This window comes from Vidua macroura, chromosome Z, assembly GCF_024509145.1.
Source record: "Vidua macroura isolate BioBank_ID:100142 chromosome Z, ASM2450914v1, whole genome shotgun sequence".
Classification (NCBI taxonomy): domain Eukaryota; kingdom Metazoa; phylum Chordata; class Aves; order Passeriformes; family Viduidae; genus Vidua; species Vidua macroura.
The window spans coordinates 58,689,593-58,714,113 of NC_071611.1; the positions used below are offsets into that span (position 1 = coordinate 58,689,593).

Below are 24,521 nucleotides of genomic sequence, written 5' to 3' on the forward strand. Positions count from 1 at the left end.
TTTTTACTGTGCTTACCATATTTTGTTATTCTTTGGATAAGTTTGTAATTCTATTTTAGATTTTAAGCTTTTATAGTTTTTAAGATTTCTTCAGAAGTAGCAGCATCTCAATTCTGGAAAAAGAAACTTAGTTCTTACCATTTACTAACAACCTTAGTTTTGGAGGAGTGTAGTCATTAGATAACAGAAAATGCTGGTTGTAATGTGTTCTTGCTGTGGACTCTGTTTAAGAAACTACCTTAAATTACAGGAATAATTGATCGCCTTGGACAACTTAATAACATAATGCATATGAAGGAAGAGAACCTTAAAATGAGATTCCGAGACACACACTCTGCTCTTATGTGGCTAAGAAACAACAAAGACAAGTTTAAAAAAAGGATTTGTGAACCCATGATGCTTGAAGTAAGCAGATTTACTTGCATACCACTCTGTTAACAGCTGGATTATTTATGTCTTGCAAGGCTTTGAGAATGACTGGAAAACTTTTAAGACACATCTTGGAATGTACAGCCAAGTACATGCAGGATATTCAGAATTAGAATTCCATAAGCAATGTAGTAATAGAGTAAGGTGAGATGGCTCCTTTCCTCCACAAGAAGATGCCTGTTGCAGGTTTCCTCTATGGTGCAACCAGTTATTATCTAATCTTACTACTTAAGACTTAAGTGGTTCTTAGTTGCTACTTAAAAAAGCAGTGGTAGTTGCCATTTGAGTATCTCCCCTTACAGCACAACCTGCTCAGCTATGATTACTTCCCTCTGTGATCTCTGAGTGTTTCTTTTGTTTGCTCTACCCAGCCATCTAGAGACACAGAAATCAATTGCTAGGTTTGTTTTGTGTTTAGGTTTAGTTTGATAGCTGCTGTATGATCTAGGAATAGCGGGGCTAAATTTTAAAAGAGGATATTACTTTTTTAGTGCATTGCGCCTTTTGTAATATACACTCCATGTAATGTGAAGAGGATGAATGAAGATCTCCAGTTGCACTTCTTTTCAGAATTGCAAACTTACTAATTTAAATTGCAGCAATATATTATTAAGTATATTAGAATATTTATATACAAATACTTACACTTGGTACATGTACTAGGACTTGGAATTACTTCTGTTTAGAATTTAATTCCAACTATTTCTTGTTATTACCAGAACTTTGAATTCTGCCTGAAAGACCACATCAAGAAAATTTTATAAATGCTTCAATAAGGATATCTTTACTTTTACTTAAGGCCTCATTAACGTCTGTAACATAAATTGATGTGTGGATTTGTTTTCTCTGTGTCGAGGTGTAACCCCACCCATCACTCAAACCCCAGGCAGCTGCTCACTCACGGCCCCATCTGCAGAATTGGGTAGAAAATTAGAAGAGTAGAGGCTTAGACAGCTTGTGGTGTGAAATAAAGACAATTTAATAGGAAAAGCAAAAGCCATGCAAATGAGGAAAGCAAAACAAGGAAGTAAGTCACTGTTTCCATGGACGGACAGGTGTTCAGCCATCTCCAGGAGAGCAGGGCTCCATAATGCACAACAGTGACTTGATGTCTTGGTTTTGGCCAAGGACAGGGTTAAACTTTGTTAATGCTTGAGAGGATGTGTGGCTCAGAGGGTGTGGCCAGACCCTAATTTGTTCCATATAACCTCACCTCTTTGCAGCATGAGTGAGGGAAAGGGACTCTTGCTTTTGAGAATGGCATCCCTTTCAGGCTGGGAGAAGTCGCACTGGGCAGCCAGCATTTGTTGGGGGTCTTCAGTGTAAATTGTTAGTCTTACACCTTATATTATTAAAATTGTTGCAGTTACTGATTACTTTCTTATTGCTGTTTCCAGTAAATTATTCTTATGTCAACCCATAATTTTCACCTTTTTTGCCTCTAATTTTCAACTCCATCTGGCTGGAGCAGGAGGCAGAGAGGGGACAAGGGGAGCAAGCAGTGGCATGGTTTTAGTGGGCCTTCTAAATTGAAGAATACCATTCCTATATTATGACATTTGGGAAGCCATCTCTCCAAGTGTAGCACTTTCCTTCTCCTCATGTTACATACTGAGGATGATGATCTGGAGTTTCCCTTTGGTCAGTTTGGGTCACGTGTTCTGGCTCTGTTTCTTCCCAGTCCCCCATGTGCACCTATCCTACCACTGTGGCTGCATGAAGAGTAGAAAGGGCCTTGGCTCTGTGTAACCTGTGCTCAGAAATAACAACCATCTCTGTATAATGAACACTCTGTTCAGCACAAGCCCAATACAGCCCCATATTGGCCACTGTGAAGAAAATTAACCCTACCTCTGCCAAAACCAGTACACTTTGGTATCATGTAAAGTAGTCTCATGTACTTACGAATTCCAGCTTTCAAATTGCTGTTAACTGTGCTCAGCCTTTCGCTAACTTGAGATTATTAAATTGTGTAGTTCTGTGTAATTTTACCTTTATATTTCATGTGTAGTGACATAATGTTTAATTACTAATGAAAGTTAACTGAAAACCACAAACATTAATGGTTCATTCACATTTGGAAAACTTCATCCATTTTAAGTATGTGGGGCTTTTCTGTTAGGAATTCGAAGACACTTCAGTTTAAAGAGTTTTAAAAAGAGTGGTGTTTTCTGTTGCTAATTGAAAAACCCTTACTAGTGCTGGAGCAGAGCCATTACACATAATTTGGGGGGTGGTTGCAATTGTAAGGTCAAGATGGAGCAGAAGAGGGAGAGATGGTATGGTGAGAGATGGTGATAACTTCAGGAGTGCTGAAAAAGGATATGGATGGCTAAAAATTAAGCCATCTGTGACTTACCATAGGTTTCCTCCCAAGAGAATTCGTTGCAAAAAAGGCAAAAAAAATATTTTTAAAGACATAGTTCTTGTTTTCATTAAATATAGGTGTGGATATCATCTTGACTGTTTAAAGTGTTTTTTGGGAGTGATAAGTTAAATTGTATTAAATCACTTGCTCATTACCTTTCTTTATTAGATCAATATGAAAGACAGTAGACATGCAAAATATGTTGAAAATCACATTTCGTCCAATGACATGAGGGCTTTCGTTTTTGAGAGTCAAGAAGATATGGAGATGTTTCTGGTGGAGGCAAGTTGGCACCAATTTTAAAACTTTATTAAGTACTGAAGTAGGAGCCCTGAACTTGGAAGTCTACCGAGTAAATCTGTATGACAGTGATAGATATCTATATCGTAACAAGTACATAATGTGAAGTGTTCAAAGACTTTCTTCAGAATTAAGGTTTCCTTAAACCTTAGACTAACTGGAGGGATGTAGAAATATTAAGAAAATGTGGTTTTTTAGATTGTCTTCCTTGGAAAGGCAGTAATCACTTAAGTAGAAAATACTGTGTACAAGAAAATTGCTAGAGTGGAAATCTACAAATTTAGTACCAAAATTTTCCACTGCCCTTTAACTAAAGAGACAGGAAGCATCTTTTGTGACATGCAGTGGTCCAAGCAGCAAATCAAGCATGTATTTTCATAATTTTACTGTCTCCTGAATCAGTGAGAAAATTGCTCCTTTTGAAAGTCAGGCAGATGACGCAGGAGGAAAAAACCAGAATATATGGTATTAAACTGTCAGTGTTTCCCAACTACAGTAAACACAATGGTGTATTTAGTGACAAACTGTCCTGCAGTTTTTGAAGGTTCATCCACTCTTCACGGAAGCTAACCACTTTTTTACTCCTGAACAGTACTGGTGATATCTCAAGTTCTGGGGGCTTTTCTTGCTTGCGTAATTGTGGAACTCAGTTCAAGGCTGCTTAAACCAGCTGGACTAATCTTCACTTATACGATTAGCTCTTTAGACTTAGCATTTGACTCTGGGTTTCTTTGATTGCTTTTATTTTCTCTAGCGTATAGTGTTTTCAGAGATGTTAATAGAGTTTGCTTTTAGAGAACTTGGTTATTTCTGAGCCAGAGTGAATTTGTAGGTTCTTCAGAGGTCACCAGTTGAAAATAATTCTGACTCTGTGAGTCAATAATTATGTTATTTGCATATAGTGAATTTTTCTGGTCTTTACCAAATAATCTAATATAATTTTAATATAGGTACGTGATCATCAGAAACTAAGAGTGAATGCTGTATGTGCACCTGCTGAATCATGTGCTGAAAATTTACCTTCAAGACCTATTGAAGAATTACAGTATGTTTCTGATTGTGTCGGGGAAATAGTTTTAAATGCAGTGGGTTTGTTTTGTTGCTATATATTAGAAATTTTTATGCAAATCAAATTATCACCAGTTCAGTTCTGGGTTAGTGGAACTTCTTTCTGACACTTCAGTAACTTCAGCTTGCTTACCTGCTGAATTTGATTTGTGATACTTGTTTTTTAATCCCTTCTGCAGCCGATACGGATTTTATTCATATTTACGGGAGTTATTTGATGCTCCTCCTCCCGTGATGAGTTACCTTTGTTACCAGTACCATGTTCATAATGTTCCTGTGGGAACACAGAAGACCAGAGACATGATTGAAAGGGTAAAGTATCTGAAGAAGCATAAATGCACCTGTGGTGTGGAGTTTTATTTTGGAAGTTGTTTGGCAAGTAAATATGGAGAATGCAAAAAATTGCTTTAGCAATTTTATTTATCCTTTTTATTTGCCTTGTAGAAGTGGGAACACTTCATTATAGGCTAAACATATTGCAAGACATGTTAACAAATTTAATCAACCTAATTATTCACTAAACCTAATTGACAGAATATAGCTGATGCTGCTGCATATATAAACTGAACAACATTTTTAGTCAAGTGTACCTTATCCTATGGAGGCTTTTTGCTGTGTCTGATTTACTGGATATTTTTTCTCTTTATGTATCTTGACTTATGGCAAATCTTTGGCTATTTATAGTATCCTTTTTGATATGAGTCCTTTAAAACTATCACCTCTGGTATTTTTCCTACAGATGCATTTGCTTGACTAATACATTACAGCTCACTTTATGGTTTCATCTATTAATTCTTGAGTACTTTGTTACACAAGAATACTTGTGTAACATGTTACATATCTGAAGCAAATACAATCCTTGTTCACTATGCAGTACCAATGCTAATAATTTTTTATTGGTGTCTGTAATATCTTAGCAATCAGGCTTCTTTAATTAGTTATGGTAATATACTCCAAGAGTATCTCAACAGTTCTTTGCTTACCAGACTGAATTACAAGGGTAATGTGGCATTAAACTTAGCATCTTTTTGCAGAGTTTTTTGCAGTTAATGAGTAGGTCCTGCATAAGCTGAAGTTTTTTATTGTGTTTATCAATCACATTTATTCCTTATCCTGAAAAGTATTGCCTTAAGTAGTGATTTTATCAGATTAATATTTTTTTGTCAGATTAATATTTTTCTGTCTTTCTTAGGTCATACAGGAAACCAATCTGAGGCAAATGTATACAGCGGAAGAAAAATATGTTATTAAAGTATCTTCTTACACAAAACAAAACCTTTCTAGTAACATGTGCTTGAAGGAGGCACAGTATCTCACTAGTTCAGTGGATACAGAGGAAAGAGGACAACTGGAAAATCAGCGACAGGTAGAAATGTATTTCTGTAACTGTATATATTGTGAACTACTAGCTGTTTTATCATGCATTAAGCGGAGCCTGCATATGTTAGTATAGTATGCGGTACGAATGCTAGTGGTGTGTGTTCTTTTATTTCAGGACATCAGTAATACTTTAAAGTCAGTGGATGCACGTTTGACTGCACTGTTTGACAGACAGAAACTTCTGGATCACAAGGACAATAAGCTCAGGCAGGAGAAGAAGGAGCTTTTAGAGAGAGGAAACCGGAGGAGGCAGTTGGAATCAAAAATTGGTGTGAAGTATGATAGGTAGGAAACAAGCTACGTTATCTATGAAATAATCTGTAATATCTGTGTTATCATTTTAAAAGCAGAAATATTTTTGTTTTCTTTTACTGCAGTGTGCTTTTACCCATAAAAAGTAGCCAGTAGTTGATAAGATAGCCAGTAGTTGATCAGTTACAGGTGATAATCAAGACAAGGAAGGTGTTTAGAAATTACAACAGTATCTGAGACGTATAGCAATGTTCCAGATGATTTTCTGTAGTAAAATCGTAGGATTCCAGTTAAATATCAGTGCATGTATTTACTCAAATATTAGATTATTGTTCTGACTTCTAGACTATGCAGCACATATCTAGATAATGCAATAATGTGCATAAGTGGTACTAAGTAAGCATGTCAGGGATTGAGTAAGACCCCAGTTGTCCATAGTATTATTCATTGCATATCTTTTGTTTTTGTGGGCCTCTGCAGTTAGGTTTTCTGTTACTGTTTGTCATAAGGCAGAGTCAGGGAATGATTCAACAAGGTATTTCATTTAAGCACACACTCCCAGTAGACAGTGCAGACAACATTACCATCCAGTCTGGACCTTTCTTGTTTTAACCTAGGAACACTGTCTTTCAATTCTTCTACTGTCCGCCTCATAAGAGAACTTTGTTCCATCCTGTCAGTGGTTTCCATGGTGGAATGAAACAGGGCTGTTGTTACTAGTCTCTTGTCTACAGTGAGCAGAGCACCCTCATCCTCTGCTGTAGAGCGTATGCTGTATCCCCTGACCATCTTGATTGCTCTCTGAGTTTGTGCCAAGTTGTTGAGGTTTAACACAGTGGTCCAAACTGAGTGCAGTGCTGAACAGAGAGGAAAAATCACTTATCCTGCCTGTGCTTCTATTTACACAGCCTGATTTGCTGCCAGGGTCCACTGCTCACTTATGTACAGCTCACTGTCCACCAGTGCCTCAGGTTCTTCTTTGCAGAGCTTTGCTGCAGCCAGTCTATCCTAAGCCTGTATTACTGCTGGACCCACTGTCTTCCCAGGACAGGACTCTGCATTTGTCCTTGCTGAATCTCGCGAACCTTCTGTCAACCACTTCCCCAGCTTCAGTAGACCTCTGTGAACTGCAGGCCTATTGCTCCCTCCCAGTTCAGTGTCTAAAAACCTGACAGCAGGGTCCTCTCTCTGCTCTCCCTATCACTTGCAGGAATCCTAAACAGGACAGAACATAATCCTTGGTACTGACTTCTGGGCAAGATGAAACAAGCCAAGGGTCACTATAGAATGACCTTTTTTTTACCTATTTAGTCTTCAGTTAATCCAGACTGTGGTCTCCAAATTCGAATGCATGAATGGTGTGGAACACAGCACTCATGAATGAGCACTCAAAAAATGAGAGAAATTAGTCTAGATCCAGTAGACTGAGAGGAAGATGAAGCTGATGCAGGTTAATGCTCCTGCATGTATCCAGTAGTGAGGCTAAGCCTGACTTCCCACTAGACACTCATAGAACACATCTAAACAGCAGATGTGTATGTATGACCACACATTGCAGAGTGGTCATACAGAGCAACTGGACAGATGCAGCACTGGTGGTTGCCTCATGTTTGTACTGTGTCTGAGCAGCAGGGGATTATCCTGGTGCATTGTCTGTGCATATCTATGGGCAGTGTGGATCCCATTGGCAGCTGGTTCCAGACACTCTGAATCTGCACAGTCACTACCCCTGGACCTCAGTCTCCTGAATTGCTTGTACCTGGAAATGCAAACCCTTGAGCTTGTAGCCCTGCTTCTGTTGGCCTGTACAGACTGCCTCCCTCACCCATGTGTGCCTGCATGCTGAACTGGCTGTGACTGCCTAGTTTCCCAGTAGCTCTTTCTGTGGTCCTTGTCTCAGAGATACAGAGGTAATATATATGTACAGAGGTAGCCATGACTCCCCCAGTCTGCACCCCATAGCCAGTAGTTCTGTCATCTTACCCCTAAGTACATACACATGGCAGCAGTCTGTGTCAGCCAGGCTGATCCCTCCAGTAGCCATTTCTTCCTGTGGTGTCACCCTTAGTGACTCACATACTGTCTTAGCTCCTGGGCCACTTGCTGTCTAGTGTGCCATGGTCTTTATTAGGGATCAAACACTCTCTTGCACACCTGTACCATGGTGCTGGCAGCATGGACGATCACATCATCCCATGGTACACTCACTCTGGTCTCTCCAGCCAGGTGCAGCCATCACAGACAAGCTGGCTCCCCTCTCTGACAATTGTTTGCACTTAGATTTCCAAACACATGAGTGATGAGTAGAAAGCAAGAAAAGAGGGAGGAATAGAGTTGAGTAAAAAGAATGTGCCAATTGGGCATGGATGAACAGGGGTAGCAGTGAGCCCACTATTTACATCTAAGTGTCCCTCTTATCCTCATAATCCTCTGTTTTCCTATACATGTTATTCCCCAAGTTACCTAGTTCCTCCCTTTCCTCACATTTGTTTGCACCCTTGAATATGTAGTAGTAAGAGTCCTATGCTTTTCTGCTGTATCCCATCATGTCTATAATACAATGTCCAACGCTATGCTGTTCTACGGGAAGTGCAAAGGGCTGGGCTGGGGGCTGAACAGCTTGGGAGGAGTTTCAGCAACAGCAGCTGATAGTGACTTTTTGACTGCAGAGGTTAAAGGACTCAGGTCAGTCAGGGATGCTAATGTACCCCCTTACAAACTGAGGTTTCTTTTGACACTGAATTTATGACTAGTGAAGTTGGAGGACTTGACCTTTAGGAGCAGAGATTCAGGGCAATCTCCACTCAGATAAGAACAAAATTGTCAGAAACAAGACTACTTGTTATGTTATATAATTACTTTTTTTATTCATATCTCTTCTGTATCATAGGTAGGAGCACTGTTTTGTCTCCTCTGTGTAATTTTTACATTGTGCTTCTTCAAAAAAAATCCTTATGTTCATGAGCTACAGCAAGCAATTGGTAGCCCTGGTGAACCTTCACAGGACTTGGCCAGCAGTGAGGCTGCTCAGCCGCACTGAGAAATTCAGGTTTCTCCAAGTATCCCGCAAATATACTGCAGTATATTTGGTGCATTCACAGTACTGCTAATGCAAACAGAAATTCCCACTAAAATGTGAAAAAGCCATGAAAACACAGGGTTTCCAGGTGAACTGCAGTCAGTGGAGAATAACTGGTTTGTTAAAGAGGAAGGAAGGTGGAAACGTGGTGTGACTCTCCCTTTGCCAGGAGAGCTGTCACCAAAAGTTGTGCCACTACTTAAATTAGGATAAGGGACTGCTGTTCAGTGTTGCAGATGGAGTCACAGACAGGCATGTGTTCACTCATCTCCTTGAAGCCCAGTGTGGTACCTCTGTAGACTTACTTGACAATAGTATTTTCAGGTATTCCTTTTGCATTTCAGAGCCTGAAATTACTTGAGAGCTGTACCATTGCCTGGAAGAGTGGCTTTTTGTTTTATTTCAGTTACTTTTTTGGTTTGTAACATGACATGTAGGTGTGGTTCATAGGGACATAGTTTAGTGAAGGATCTGGCAGTTTTAGGTTAGTGGTTGGACTCAATGATCTTAAGTCTTTTCCAACCCAACCAATTCTGTGATTCAGTTGTAGTGCAAGAAGGCCACCCCCCTCAGTCCAAAGGGTGCCTTGGTGTTGACTATATTGCTGGGTATCACACCTGGCCACTGGTATTGAGGCTGTCCTGGGACAGGGTGTCCCTTTCTCTGAGTCCTGAATTTGCGTTCCCATCTGCTCCCATGGCCCGGTGCTCCTCTGGGCTTGTGGAGATGGGCATTTCATGGACTCATGGCTCATTGTGGGCCTGGGTGTTGCTAAGATGCAGGGTATTATTTGGACTTCTGCCAGCTGCTGTTGTCTCTTTTATATGTGTGGAGGTGAGCTTCTATCAGGTACCCTGACAGAAAGCTAAAACTGATGTAAGTAACAACCACTTGATCTCCATCACCTCACTGTTTTACGGTTGGGTTCACAAGGTAGGGCACGCCCTTCGTAAACACTTGATGAGTCTCCATGATCACCTTCTCCATTATCCCCCTAAAATTGCTTCCTGAATGGACTTGTTTTACCATTTTCCCAGGGATCAAAGCGAGAATGACCAGTTTATAGTTTCCTGTATCATGCTCTTGGCCTGTTTAGGAGTTTTGGAAGATCTCCAAATGCTTTGCAGCAAATGTCATGGTTCCCCTTCCATGTTCCGAAGGTCTAAAACAAGTGAAAACTGGTTTTCTGCACTGAGGATACTTTTTTTTTTTTTTTTTTTTTTTTGCTAGAATGTGTAACAAGAATTAAGTAAACTTCCTGAACTCACCTGTGTTGTATTGTTGCAAACAGCTATCAGAAGAAGAAAAATTTATTCCTTACACTGATTTTTTTTTTTCTCTTAATTTGAAATTTACAGAAGTAAAGGACTATGCTTGCTTAGTGATGCTGTTAGTAGCCAAAAGTGGAGTTTCTTTGACTGTTACTTTTTTGTCTGTTGTATTTCTTTGGTTTAAAGTGCATAGACTGGGAATACCTCCAATGTGTTTGGAATGTTTAGGAGCACAAATTCCTATTCTTGCTAACTGTTGGTTTGTCATCAAGTTTAAGAATGTTTGTATTTTTAATACAATTTATTTTTAATCACAATGAATCAAATATTGATTCCTCCCATAGTTTAAGACAGCTGGAACAAGATGCTATTGACCTAGACAAGGAATTTCAGCTGGCAAATGTAAAGATCAAAGAAATAAATAAACAAAAAGCAGAACTTGTTACTGAATTGATGAATCTCCTGAAGGTATGTATTTTTAACTTGGTATGTGTTCCACTTTTATGAAAAGTCCATTTCTTGTAATTTAAGTAGGAGGCATGCAACATTTGTTGCTGTCAGTGTTTTCAAGCTAGCTTTTTTAATTATTGAATAATCTTAACTTTTTCCATTTTTCATTTCCTTCTAATTTTTTCCAGTCTGTGTTTCTGATAATTATTTTTAAGTTGCTTAAGAGAATTGGAAACAAATAAACTTTTACCTGTGCCCAACTTCATACTGTAGAAACACCGTGTTAAAATGACAAATAGAGAAGATCTCAGACCTTGGCTCACCACTGTGGTCAGATGCTATCACCCTCAAAATTTTATCTTGTAGGTCGCCTAGGTCTATAGTTGAAACCTTATCCTCCCTTTCATTAAGGGAGAGGATTCATTTGTATTTATATGCTGATCATAAAGACATGATAAACAGTTGCTTTCAATGGCCCATAATTGTTGCTACCCTTTAGACAGTAAACAATCTGTTGATGGTTTTGAAGCCACTAGAATGTTCCTGAGGCTGACTTGTTTGAAAAAAACCCAATCATTTTAATGTCAGTGTCACCAAACCAGATTCTAGTGATCATTAAAGTCTGATATGTAACTTCCAAAACACAGCCTTGTTTAGTTGTCGTGTACTGTTCCAGTTAAGACATCAGGTATAAGAGTTGCTGTACGTCTTGTCAGTCAACTGTAGTGTCATTACAAGATGTGTATGTCTTTTGTGTTTAATTTTTTACCCTTTTCCATCTCTGTGTGACATACAATGTCCATCAATACCCACCTGTTGGATTCTTCTCTCTGAGTAACAGCTGAGATGGCCTTAGCTCTTCTTATATTTCACATGATGGTATATAGTGAAGAGACAGAGAATGGGGGACAGAGGGTTGATGTAAAATTGTGGGTTGAAAGTAGGTGTGTGTATGTATCTACATATGTGTATTTATATGTATTTGGTTGAAATTATCTATGTATTTGTAGGTATCTATAAGTACATGTGGACTAAACATCTTGAAGAACTTGGGTCACCACTTTTCATTTAATTTGGCAGCAGTATTGATGACCTGAACACAGTGTGAGACTGTATGCTATGACTAAAAGGATGGGTAGTTTCTAAAGTAGTGATTATATCAGTTTTGAGTCTGGTGAAGAAAAACCTGCTTTGTTTTCCTGTGTTTAGAGGATTGTACCATTGAACGTCATCAGAGTAGATTTGGCTCTTCAGATAGCCAGAGTGACTGCTGAGAAGAACAGACTACAGTCAGAGTACAAAACAGGAACTGTACAGCTAAGAGCTGCACAGGTAACAATATTTATGAATACTGGGGTATCTACTATGAAAATGTCTCACTGGGAAGCCTTTATGGTGTTGAAAAGGATGCTTCTGTGTCTTTGTTTAGAAGTGGCCGTTAGTACTGCTAAATATTTAGCCTTGATTTCTGTAATTTGACTTCAGCCTCTTCATTTAAAGCAGAATAGTAGCTTTTCCATCCTCAATTAAGACAGCTAAGCTGCTGTGAAAATGTGCCACTTACTCATCTTATCCTGGATCTTTTAAATAAAAAGATCACTTAATAAATAGTGTGTAAAAAAGCCATGTGTTACTCGAAGAATTGTTTTCTTCTGATTCTGTCCATTAACAAGTAGATCCAAGCCGCATGGGAAATACAAACTCAAGATGAACCAGAAAGTGCAGCAGCATAATAGAGCTATTTTACCCTTCTTTCATAGCTCATTTCTTCATACTAATTAAATGTGTTTCTTGGAAGACAGAAAAGAGACTGAATGATCCTTCCCTTGATAGTTCTTACTAGGAAGCTATGCTCTGTTCAGGTAAAAAGTCTGAGGAGTTAGCTCCACAGCAAGGACACATTTCTAAGCGCAGATGATGCTGTCATTACTTGTGGATTGCTGCAAAGGTCATTTTTTTGTATTTGTGTAGTAGAACAGTCTTTCAATGCGCTGGGGAATAAACTGTCAAAGGGCGGTAAGTTGGAGATTTTTCCTTGTCTTTCAAGAGTTCAGTCACTGTAAGCTAGTAATTCAATTTGATCATAAAGATAGAAGTAAAAATTGGAGAGCAGCTTGAAAGGTAGGAGATAGTTATTTTGCATAGATGGGTACTTCCAAAAAGAATGGTCTTAGCATGTAGTTAGAAAACTAGTTGAGTTATAGTTACCATCACTTGCAGGAAAATTAGAGAACTTTTTAAGAGGAGCATAAAGTAAGTTGAACACAGAGATGAAGTCCAGCATGTTACTCAGAAAACGACTGTTGCATAAGTTCTTACACATGATGCATCTTTTACTCAGTTTATCAAAGTTCAGTGAAAATCATTTAATTGCTGAGGCTCAGTAAGGAGTAAAAAAGTATTACAAAGTCATGAATCTCATGTCAGTAATGTGCATTGTCACTGAGAAATTAATTTAATGTTTCTGCACACATCTTTATCATTCAGGGAGAAGCTTGGGCTGGTACATAGTTAGATGTCTAATCGGATCAGTAGACAGGATTTGTGATTTGTAACATTCTGATAATTCTTAAAAATTGCCTTCTTTCTAGTAAAAGGTGTGTATGAGTCAAGTGGAGTCCCATTGAGGCCCCCTCAGGAAACCAACAGGAACATTAACATTGCCACATACTTTTTATTACATGGAAGAAATAAGGATGTGTAATAACTTGTGTATTTATATTTGTCTAAATTTTATTTTGCAAGTGGGCGTTGCCAGTATTTTGCCAGTAAACTGGCAAAGTTGAATGAAAATTGAAACGTGACTTGTTGAACTGTCAATGCATTTATTCTAGTACATGCTTCCTAGTAACATCAAATATGTATTGCTTTCTAGTTTTTCTGTTGCATACTGAAGTTTCTCCTGCCAAGTATATATTTTCCTCTTCACTGAAGAATTTTACTTACCTTAGCTTGGATCAGGCATATTCAATATTGAATCTGTTTCAGATTTTAAAGTGCCTATAGATCAATTTGAACCCTTGTTACATGCAGCTCTGCAGAGCTCCCTTCAAGTGGGGGCTTTATGTACAATTGAGAATTGAAATTCCCCACTTCAGATGATTCAGAATTGATTTGGGCTCTGGAAATGATCAAACACAAAATTTACATGTCTTGTAGAAAAAAAGTATGAGTGCCTCTCACGGGAACTTTTGCCTTCATTATCATGTCAAAATATTTCAGATGAAGCCATTTGACTTTTAAATTTGTGGGATCCAAAATACTATTGCAGGGCATATACAGATATCCAGTGGAATGTAACTATTGTGCTGTACAGCAGTATTTATGATAATTCAGTATAGCTTGAGTTCTTGGCTGTAAAGAAAAAGGGGGATGTCCTCCCTTTACTGTTTTATCTGTACAGCTCTAATGCCAGTCCTTGCAACCCATGTGACATTTCTCTCCTCTGCAAGAGACTTCATGAAGTAGAAGAGGTAGTCTGAAAAAGACCTCTTCTAAAAATTTTCCAACCTTTCTGAAAACACCAACTCAGTATAGAAAAATATTTTTACAGTGTTTGTGGAGATTGTGAAATGCTTATTGGTAATGCAAACATCTATTTCGTAGTGCTTAGTGGAAAGGGAGGGAAGAACAGGTCTTTTGAGTTGATACCTGCTGAGAACAGGTAATTAACTCTTGTGAGTGTGAGATGATCACTAATGATCATATCCATTACTACCGCTTCTGTTGTATTTAGTAGATAATGATCAGTTACGGTTCCAGAAAGTAATGAGTATGACTATCAATGTCTGTGTCCTGTTTTTAAAACTGTGGAACAAGAACTTCCCTAATTGTATGATTTCAAATGAAAACTGAATTTTTTTCACCACTGGAGGGCTCCTATATTTAGCTGAAGTACGCAACAGTAAAACTTGGGAAGATAACTCTCGAATCTTCATGCACACTTGTTAAGCTGAGAGAAAATAAATTTAGCTACTTCTGAAGAACTTGCTTTTGATCAATTTACCTTAGCATCTGTTGACTTGATGAACAGAGAGGTATAATAAGTTCTGTCAGTTGAAGCAAATTTTTTTGATATTTTAATATTCTGGTTTCATCTTTTTCTGCTTCAGACGTGGCTTGTTGCTAGTATACTAGTGTTACCTCAGAAAATTCACAATAATATTAAAAAAAAAAGGTGATTTCTTAAAATATCTTTTAATATTTCTAACAGCAACGTTTTCATGAACTGGATAATAAGAAGCATCTTCTTTATGAGAAGTGCATGGAATTGATGAAACAAGCTCGACATGTCTGTAGTTTGGGTCCGGATCAAGATTTTCCAAAGGAATTTCAAGTTGTATGTACAAAAAGAAATTTTCACTTATCTCTTGAACTTCTAACTTCTTCTGCAAAGAGTATTGTATATTTTTTATTAGAAGGCTCTCAGTAAAGGGTTACTTTTGTTACTATCATTAGCCTTTTAAACCACCTTTGAAATAGTGCTGAGATACCCTTTGACTACTGCTTTGTTTTGTGCACAGGGGAGAGAAAATTAGACCTGTGATTTCAATTGAAATCCACAGTCCTGTGTTCACAGAAGTAAATAGAGGCCATATTTTTCTACCTTCCTGCTCCAGTGGAGCAACACAAAAGAACTGAGGTCTGGACCCAGCTTCTTAGAAGTATTCATTTGCATGACTTATCTAGCATAGTCCATGTCTTACACTGAATCTCTGAGTATCTGTGCCTGCACAATTTAGGCAACAAAGGAACAACTAATTATGTATCTTAATTATGGAACAGCACTTTCAACTTTCTTTTTCTGTCCAGAATAGTTAAGTGGGGGAACCTTGCTATGTTAAATTTTTAGTATGTGACACCCTGATTAAAAGTAACAAAATAGTTTGTGGTTTATCCAGTTTTTTTTTTAAGAAAGCTTGAGTCCTTCATTAGTATTGCTTTGTAACATGTGCAATCCTTTGTCTTTAAAGGCTTTTCAGACTCTACCAAACACATTGGAGGAAATTGATGCTTTTCTGAATGAAGAGAAAACCAGGGCTTCCTGTTTCACAGGCCTCAGTGCTTCAGTATGTTCATTGCTTTCCCTTCCCCTCTTACCCACATTGTAGTTCTTTCCCACTCTGTGCTAGATCTCTTGGTATAATAAGCTAAACAGTAGGAACATTGTGCTGTAAATGCCAGATTCTGCATCTACTCAGATTTAAAGTAGGTTCTTTAAAAAAAAGATGTTACAATAATTTGAGAGAAACAAAAGGTTACCGTTTCCTTGCTTTAAAGTTAGAAATCTGTCTTGTTTAGTGTGCAGAGCAGTAATCTGTGTAATTGTGTTTGAACAGTATCAATGCAGTGTGGTGTTTTTACAGTCAGAGTTACAGTTAGCAAATATTTTCCTGACTGTTTTTTGTTCTGGCAGGTTGTTGAAGAATACAATAAGCAAACACAAGAAATACAGCAGTTGACAGAATACCTAGAGGAAAAGAAAAATGAGTTGAATAACTATAAGCAAAACATTTCACAGGTAATAGCTCAAGTTACTTCTGTATCATAATTCTATGTCATTGTAGGGATGTATGTACAGAAATAAACAGTAACATTTCAGATTGTTTTGAGTCTAAACTGAGATGCTAACTTCCCTAATTACAGTGTTTTTTCAGTGTGAATGCTATCTCCAAGGGAAAATTCAGTTCTTAAATTGATTTTAATGTGGATATGTCTGCTTTTAGATCAAAGAAAAGTGGCTAAACCTCTTGAAAGTGATGATTGAACAAATTAATGGAAAGTTCAGTAAGTTCTTTAGTTCTATGCAGTGTGTTGGTGAAGTTGATCTTCATATGGAAAATGAGGTATGATTGATTTTTTTTCATATAACATTCATATTTTCTTGATTTTTTTTTTTTTTAAGCACTGAACTTTTACTCAACACTTTTGGTGTACTAGAACTGACTTATCAGTCTGATTGAAGACAAGTGAGTCTTTATCCAAATGACTAGGACTTCACCTCCTGACTTTTGGAATAGGCCTACAACTTACAAAGCTTGGTTAGAAACATTGTATTTACTTAGCTGTTACTCAGATTTATTAAGCTCATTATTTAATTCTGAATTTTCAGCTAATTTTTGTCTTCTATTATCATCTAAATCTTATGTTACTAGGTGTTGAATTGATTTGGTTCTACATGTACTTTCTACTGGAGTCTGGGAGCATTGGATCTGTTCCGAAAGCAGCCATCATTTAGCCTATCCTGTTATCTTAGTAATTTTTATAGGTAGGGTTTACCTCTGGTGAAAAGTTTAAAGCATCAGTAGAACTTGAGGAGAAATATTCAGTGCAATGAACTGGAGAGGGAAATTTGGTAGTTTGTTTTAAATTGATCACTGAAATGATGATGTCAAGACTTGCATATGTTAACACATAGATTACACAATAGTGAAAGTGGACACAATTTTTTTTCTGGCTTTTATTTTTTTTAAATTGTAAATTACTCAAGCAGCTTTTCTTAAAATAGCAGTGGCAATTATTACTCAGGGCAGAAGAGTAACTGGTGAGGCTCTTTACATGAACCGCATAAAAATGTTTACCTGGAGACTAGTAATATAAAAAAGTAGAACATTAAAACATAGACTTTTCAGGTCTTTTGATAATTACCTTGACAGATCTATATTACATAAAAACTGTCTTTTAGATAAAAGTATGTTGAGAGAGAGAACACAGAAGGAACAATAAGGATTTAAAAGCAAAAGGCATGTGGAGTGCTTTTCTGAATCTCTTCATTGGAAGGTCTTGCTTTTCTATTGCAAAGATGTCACAAATAGTTTTAAGAGATTAGCTAGCAGTACTATGCCAGTGAGTAAAACGTCTTTCCTCAAGAGATCAATGGCTGCAATATAGAAGGGTGGATAATCTGTTCTCCAGTTTGTACTCCTTGCTGTTCTCTGCAGGACAATCTTTTGCCTGACCTGTAGATAAGAAGAGTGAGACTCTTGAGGTAGACTTACTTTTTATTAGAGATATTTCTGTGACACTGAAGTTCAAGACTCTGTTAGTCTGCCTTATAGGAATCTTTAGATCTATGGATGTCCTTGGTGACACTACCGGCTGTCACCGTTGGATAATAGGAGGAATTGGACATTAGAAGGAACTTCTTTACAGAAAAGGTGATTACACATGGAATGGACTGAGGAGGGAGGTAATGGAGTCACAATCCGTGGAGATGGTTAAGGAATGACTGGACAGAGCACTCAGTGGCATGGTCTATTTCCCAGATTGGTGTTCAGTCAGAGGTTGGGCTTTGGTCTTAGAGGCTTTTTCCAGCCAAAGTAACTCTGTGATACTGTGTGAAACACTTCACTGGGTTCTTCCTTAACATCCTAGCAGAAGCCTCTGGGAACAGTCTGACTTTCCTTAGTAACACTTAGTAGCCAGAATTTGTACTGCTAGCCATGATAACCCTTACATTCCTCGATTCACCACAAGGAGTTTTGAGCATCACTTGTGTCAGGTGTTGGAACATCTGCCAGTTATACAAACTGGCATTTAAAATAGTGTGGCAGTAGTCAAGATCTGACTGATGCCATCATGGCTGTGTTTCACAGCAGTCTTTTTTATTTGGTTTTGCTAGCCTGTATCTTCACTTTTTCAAAGCTACTTTTGCCAGTGCATCTGAAATTACAGTGGGTTTAGAGACCTTAGAGTCTGGGGTTTATTTCTCCTGACATGAAATTGTAATCAGAACAACTCACAGAATCACAGATAAGTTGGAAGGACTCAGAATGATCATCAAGTCCAGCTCAGGGATTGAATGCACAACTTTGGTGTTGTTAGCATCATGCTCTGACCAACCAGGTGAACTCGGTTGCCACTGAACACAACTTCAGGAATCATAGAGAGTCCTCTGGAGATTTCTTTTTCATCTTAAACATGAATATATTTCATTGCATGTTCCTTCTTTTGAGCCACATCTGTTATCCTGGTACCTTGCATCATTGGCTGAGGCTGCTGACAAGTTTCACTTTCCTGTTAAAGAAAAGCCAGCACTGGAATCCTTTTGTGTGGTTTTCCCATTGAACTATGAAAAGGAAATGGCTGTCCTGATGGATTTTGAGCTGCTTGCACTTGAAGATGTTTAGATTGATACACAACTACACAAACACCATTACTCCAATGTTCAAATTGATAGTATCCTATGGCAATTTTTTTCTGATTAATGGGATTTGTAGGGATATTGCTTTCTTCTTACTCTAGCCAAGATTTTTTTTTTCCTGTTGATGTTCTTACTGCATATATCACCTTTCTTAACAGGAATTAACAAATCATAGTCATGAAAAGGGAATGGTATTGGAAATTATGTAGCAAAAGTAGACAAGAGTGAAGGAAAACAGATGAAACAGTATTAATATATATAGATGAAGCAGAATTAGTAAATTGATTTCAAGTTGAACTTGAGTAGTTGGTAGACCCATGTACATTTGTATAAATGTCCTTTAGTTTGCATGTCACTGTAAAATAAGTTACAATAAAAAGAAAATTAGTTTAAAAGGTACTGTCTTTCACAGGAGGAGTATGAGAAGTATGGAATTCGCATTAGAGTCAAATTCCACAGTAGCACTGAACTTCATGAATTGACTCCGTATTATCAGAGTGGAGGTGAGAAAACTGTTTCCACTATGTTATACCTGATGGCTCTGCAAGAACTCAACAGATGTCCTTTCAGGGTTGTTGATGAAATAAATCAGGTGAGAATCAATAGTGTGATATTGCTCTTTCTGTATACAGATGCTTATGACATAGTGGAGAGAACAGACTTTTTTTTTTTTTTTTTTCCTTTTCAGGGAATGGATCCAATGAATGAGAGAAGAGTTTTTGAAATGGTTGTGGAAACTGCTTGTAAAAAAAGGACATCTCAGTACTTCCTCATTACACCAAGGGTGCGTGGCAGAAAATGAAATAGGAAGTTTAAAGTGTAGGAGAATTGGATTTTGTGTGATTAGTACACTGATAAACACTGTATAACTTACCTGTATTTTACCTAAGAAATTTGGATTAAATAGAGTATTTGCCCATTTTAAGGACAGTCAGGCAAAAAATCAGACAATTTAGACCAAGGCTCATAGGCACATCTCCTCAGAAACCTGCTCTGGAGTTGTGGTCCCACTGGAAGCATCATGTGTTAGCCACCAGTGGACCATGGAAAAGGCTGTAAAAGGTAATGCCTCTAGCTAACACAAAATTCAGACTGTAGCAGAGACCAACTTCCAGACAAGTCAGATGATGATACTGTAGAAGGAGCAGGCTAGTGCTGCTGACATCAGAACTAGAAGAGTCCTACATGATTACCTGAATAGTTTTCCTGTATTAATCTGAGATTTAGAGGCTCAGAAAATGTGAGATCTATGCTCTGAGAGTGAACAGCTTAATTGTATTCTTTGGTCAAAATTTTAAAAAAGGCAGTTGACTTCCTAGTCATGCAGTGATGCAGTGCCAAGGTTTGAACGGGGTAAGCAGGGTTGCTGTCCACCTGCACCATTAACAGAGACTAACGCTATGTTGAGCTTGATCCAAGAGAAATTGAAACAAATTATTATGTACAAGTAAATATTACTTGTACACCAGGGAGACAAGCAGTTAGTAGTGTGCTGGTTTTCATTAAGATATCACTCCTGTATCCTGTTATACACTGTATTTTAGAAAATCTGGCTGGTATGTCCTGTTTTTCCAGTAAGTAGCAATTGAAGGGTCTGAGTAAAGCTACCTCATAGCATTTACTTTTCTGGAAGGAGATGGAAGGTAATGCGTGTTGTTCCTTCTGATCTTGCAGTATGCTTACCTCCATGCAGTTTGGTCATTTCCTGACCGCATTACTTCTTTTTTGTTCTGTGTTATCTATTCCCTTTTGTCTTCTTGTGATTCCTCTCCTTATTGAATCAGGTTTTCTGTGTGCTCTCCTTCTTAGAGAAAGAACAGAATGATTTGGATGTTGATAGATAGCTCAACTAACTCTTATGCTTCCCAAATTTAAGTAGTTGCAGAAAAAATTACTGTCTGGGGTCCAGAGTCTGTTGTAAAAGTTGAGTCTGTTGTCAAATTACTAAGAATAGAGACAGGGAAAAATTGAGTATGCAAGCTAACCAGAAAGATCAAAATTAAAATGAAAAAGCAAAATTTTAAAAATCTCCGAACTTTAAAAAAGAAAAAAAAACTCAACATAATGGTAAGAGGAAACTTAGGGACTGTGTTGCAGCATTATTAAGCAACAAGAGACAGGCTTATGAAGGAGGTGGCTGAAGATATTCTTTGTGCCTCCTTCCCTCTTCCCCCCACAAACAGGTCACATAGCAAGTTACAATGGCCTGTCACAAGAAAAATTAGTGAGAGAGCATGTTGTGTAAAGGTTTGGTTGATTGAGAGTGTTTGTGTGGGCTACATTAGAGGATAATTAAAAAGGCTGCACAGGGCAGGCTGAGAAGGCCGGACTCTGCTTTTCATGGCTTACCTGCAGTTCCTGAGCCTCTGCTATATGTCACCACTTACTAGGAATCACCTACTAAAAAGTGTGACAATTTGTCCTACTAAGCCAAGTTCCATGTGTGTACTCAGTGGATACAGGAAAAACTGCGACACTTTTTTCAGTGTATTGACACCTCCCCTGGTTGTATTTTTAAGCAAGCCGCAGAGGGAAGGGATATAAATTAATGTGCAGTAAAGTTGATTAGGAATATGTATTTTGAGTAGTTGTGATTCGCTGTCATAATGAGTAGATGAACTGAATATGTTCTTAGAGTGGGTTTGAAAGTTAGTATTTTTAATACAAATCTGGTGAAGCAGATTACATTTATTAAACATACAGATAATCACCATGTTGGGAGTTAATCCTTTTTTCACTGTAAAGTGAAATTCTAAATATGGTTAGGTAAATTTTATTGAAAACAGGATTTGTTTCAGTACAGGGAAACATAAAATTTTGTATTTAAGTGGGAAAAATCTACAACAGGTGTAATGCCTAAATGACTGGGGAGAGGAAAGTGGCCAGTTGAGCATCAGTTGCAGGTAAATTGTTCAATGTCATCCTAAGCACTGCTTTTAATCTACAGTTTGCGTGACATCTTTGTCTGCTGGGTTTGTGTTTGGCATGGTTTGGATTATCATAAGTGTCCAGCTTTGGCTGTTACACTTCAGAAAAGTAGTCCAGGCACTGGAATTACTCCAGAAAGTAGATTGTTCTGAGTTTTCACTAATGGAAATTGCTTAGGTCAGAGAAGCACAAGGCTAAAGAGAGACATAGATTTACTTGGGTACAATTACTGTCTCATGTCCTGCCCTGGGGAAAAAAGGGAAAAACATTATTCTGTGCCCACAGAGGAGTGAAGTTATTCTCTGGATACAGCAAAAAAAGCAGTGAGATTGATGGCAGCAAGAAGGTACAGATTAGATACAAAAATTTTCTTCTAATAAGAATAGCAATGCATGGAAATTGGCTGAAGAATGAGTCCCTTTGAGGCAGTTTCTAGGAACAAATACGCTTCATTTGTCAGGTTGTAATTCTAGTATAGTGATATTTTTGAGATCTAAGGTTTTTCATAGATCCTATTCAGCTTTTTTAGATAATGGGGAACATCTAGCTATTTTGACTTTGGTTTCTGTTTTTCACCAGCTCCTGCAGAATCTCATTTATAATGACAAGATGACTGTGCTGTTTGTCTACAATGGACCTTTTATGCTGGAGACATACAAATGGAACATAAAGCGCTTCAAGAGACGGCAACGGCACCTTTCAAGAATGACTGAATCTTAGTTCTACAGAAGTATTTTATATATCTTTATTGAAACATCTGGCTTTCAAGAATTCAGAAATTGTCAAAGAGGAAAACCCTCCAAAAATTGATAACTGAGAACTTTGGTTCTTAAAACTTACACAAATGCTTGACAGATTTGAAATGCATGTTTTTCTTTTTCAAGTCTTTCATAGTGGTCACTTTCTCCAAATAACCTACTCTTCTCAATAGTAGGTTTAAATAATTTTTTTTCTATTCTCTCTGTTAATGCAGCAGCAGAAGTACAGGTAATTTTTCTAGGTTATCCTGGACTTACTCTGTGATTGTTGTTTTTTAGAGGTTGGGGTTTTTTTCCCAAAAATTGAAATTTGCTTTTGGTAAATAATTTTACTTTACCACAGATGTGGGTATTATCTCATTTCCCTATTGAAATGCAATTTTTTAAAATTAATTCAGGTGATCTGTAGAAAAAGAATGGTTTGTAATGGTTTGTTTTGTAAAAATAAACCCGAAATTAATATAAATAATATGATTTTGTGAATATATTATTGTTGAGTAAATACTTTCTCTCAAAATAAATAAATAAATATAGTAGCATTTCCTTTTGTAGTGCTTGAATTATGTTTTTCTAGCAAGTCTCTTAGCAAGGAGATTAATAGAATTCCTGGTCTTCCTGAAACAGTGAGCCTACTGAGCTTGCAGAAGTAAAACTAAGCAATATATAACTTCTTGTCTGTTTATTTTTCTAAGTAAAACTTCATACGTTTTTGGTGATAGAGAAAATAGTGCTGCAGATTTGACATGTAAGTTTAAACCCAGGAGGATTTTACAAGGGGTCAGCTGTATTGGAGTGATTGTACAGTCAATTGCTTTTCAACAGAAAGCCATAAAAAATTTTAATAGAGTGTTAGCCATAACTGTTAAGCATTTGGAAATGCAGGTTGCAATAGAATGTTGAAGACCTAAAATAAAGTCCTGATTATTACATTAACTATTAAATAAGTAAAATTCAACAATTTGATGTCTGCTTTCACTGGGTGTTTTTCTTAACAGCATCCTAGCAATGAACTTTGCTAGTGAAACTGGTATTTCAGGCTTTGATATTCATGCATTCAAAATAAAATAACTCACTACAAAATATGAGCTGGAATCTGGAAGGTTTTAGGTATTAAAGGGAAAGTATTGTAGTTGCTCTTTTGAATAGACAGATGAGCCTTCAATGCAGTAGAGAACCACACATTCTTGTTACTGTGGGCCAGTGTTAGTCAATGGAATTGTCTGACTGTGAAAGGAGTTCTGGAGTAGTTTATATGATGGTTAATGTCCCAACACAAGTACTGAACAGAAGATACAAAAGTGTAGAAACTCAGGCTGTGATACAGAGTTAATTTGGGCAGCAGAGTACCTTTTACATAATTGAGGCTACAGGCCTATCTGTCTGATCGCTGTATTGAAAGATCTTGGTTTTAGAAGTATTCTTCAAAATTGTCTGTTGTCGGGGAGTTTGTTGCTGTTATTGTTCATTTTCATATCTCATTGCTGTTTGCAATAAATAGTTCTTATCTCTCAGCCTTCATCTTTGTCTGTTGTGCCTCCAGTTCTCTCCAGCACACTGCAGGGGGAGGGGAAAATGGAGCAAGAGAGTGGTGTCTGGTTTGGAGAGTCTTGAGGAGGCAAAAGCTGGGGAGTACCATTCCTAAACCAGGACAGATTGGCACAGTATCTGATGGGAAGTGTCTTGACAGAAGAGCTACAGCCTGGGAAGCAGGGGAGGGGGAGCCTTGGCACTCTAGCTTCTCTGTAAATAACTGAGCCAGAATTACTTTCTTCACTTGTGACTCACTAAAACACAGTGTCCAAAATTACTTTTCCTAGAACTTTTTGTTCTGGAAGCACTTTTCCCCCCATACCTTGCTAATTAAGGATAAAACAATGATTCAGTGCACTATAATTTGTGAGAGAAAGGATATGTGGAATGGAGTTGAATCCTCCTCTGCTCCAAGAAAAATTCTTCACCTGTTCCTTCCTAAACATCTGAAAATCATGACACTTTCTATGCCATTGCACCCAGACTAGGCTTGCCAAAAGCTGTTCTAGGAGGCTCATTTATACAGTGTCCTTTGCATATTCCAATAGCTTGGGTGAATGGCAAT

General features: G+C 37.7%; 1 protein-coding gene across 2 annotated transcripts in view; it reads left to right on the forward strand.

Moving 5' to 3' along the window:
- Nucleotides 1–23,944, forward strand: part of SMC5 (structural maintenance of chromosomes 5) — a 41,521-nt gene extending 17,577 nt beyond the window's left edge. For both annotated transcript variants that reach the window (XM_054004395.1, XM_054004396.1), the window contains exons 10-24: nt 251–405; nt 2,966–3,079; nt 4,048–4,142; nt 4,345–4,477; nt 5,358–5,531; nt 5,661–5,830; nt 10,492–10,615; nt 11,807–11,929; nt 14,811–14,936; nt 15,571–15,666; nt 16,014–16,118; nt 16,324–16,443; nt 19,153–19,332; nt 19,429–19,524; nt 22,248–23,944. In XM_054004395.1, coding sequence (XP_053860370.1) covers nt 251–405; nt 2,966–3,079; nt 4,048–4,142; nt 4,345–4,477; nt 5,358–5,531; nt 5,661–5,830; nt 10,492–10,615; nt 11,807–11,929; nt 14,811–14,936; nt 15,571–15,666; nt 16,014–16,118; nt 16,324–16,443; nt 19,153–19,332; nt 19,429–19,524; nt 22,248–22,388 — 1,952 coding nt within the window. In that variant the 3' untranslated portion in view covers nt 22,389–23,944. The remainder of the gene's footprint in view (nt 1–250; nt 406–2,965; nt 3,080–4,047; nt 4,143–4,344; nt 4,478–5,357; nt 5,532–5,660; nt 5,831–10,491; nt 10,616–11,806; nt 11,930–14,810; nt 14,937–15,570; nt 15,667–16,013; nt 16,119–16,323; nt 16,444–19,152; nt 19,333–19,428; nt 19,525–22,247) is intronic.
- Nucleotides 23,945–24,521: the final 577 nt, after the last annotated feature.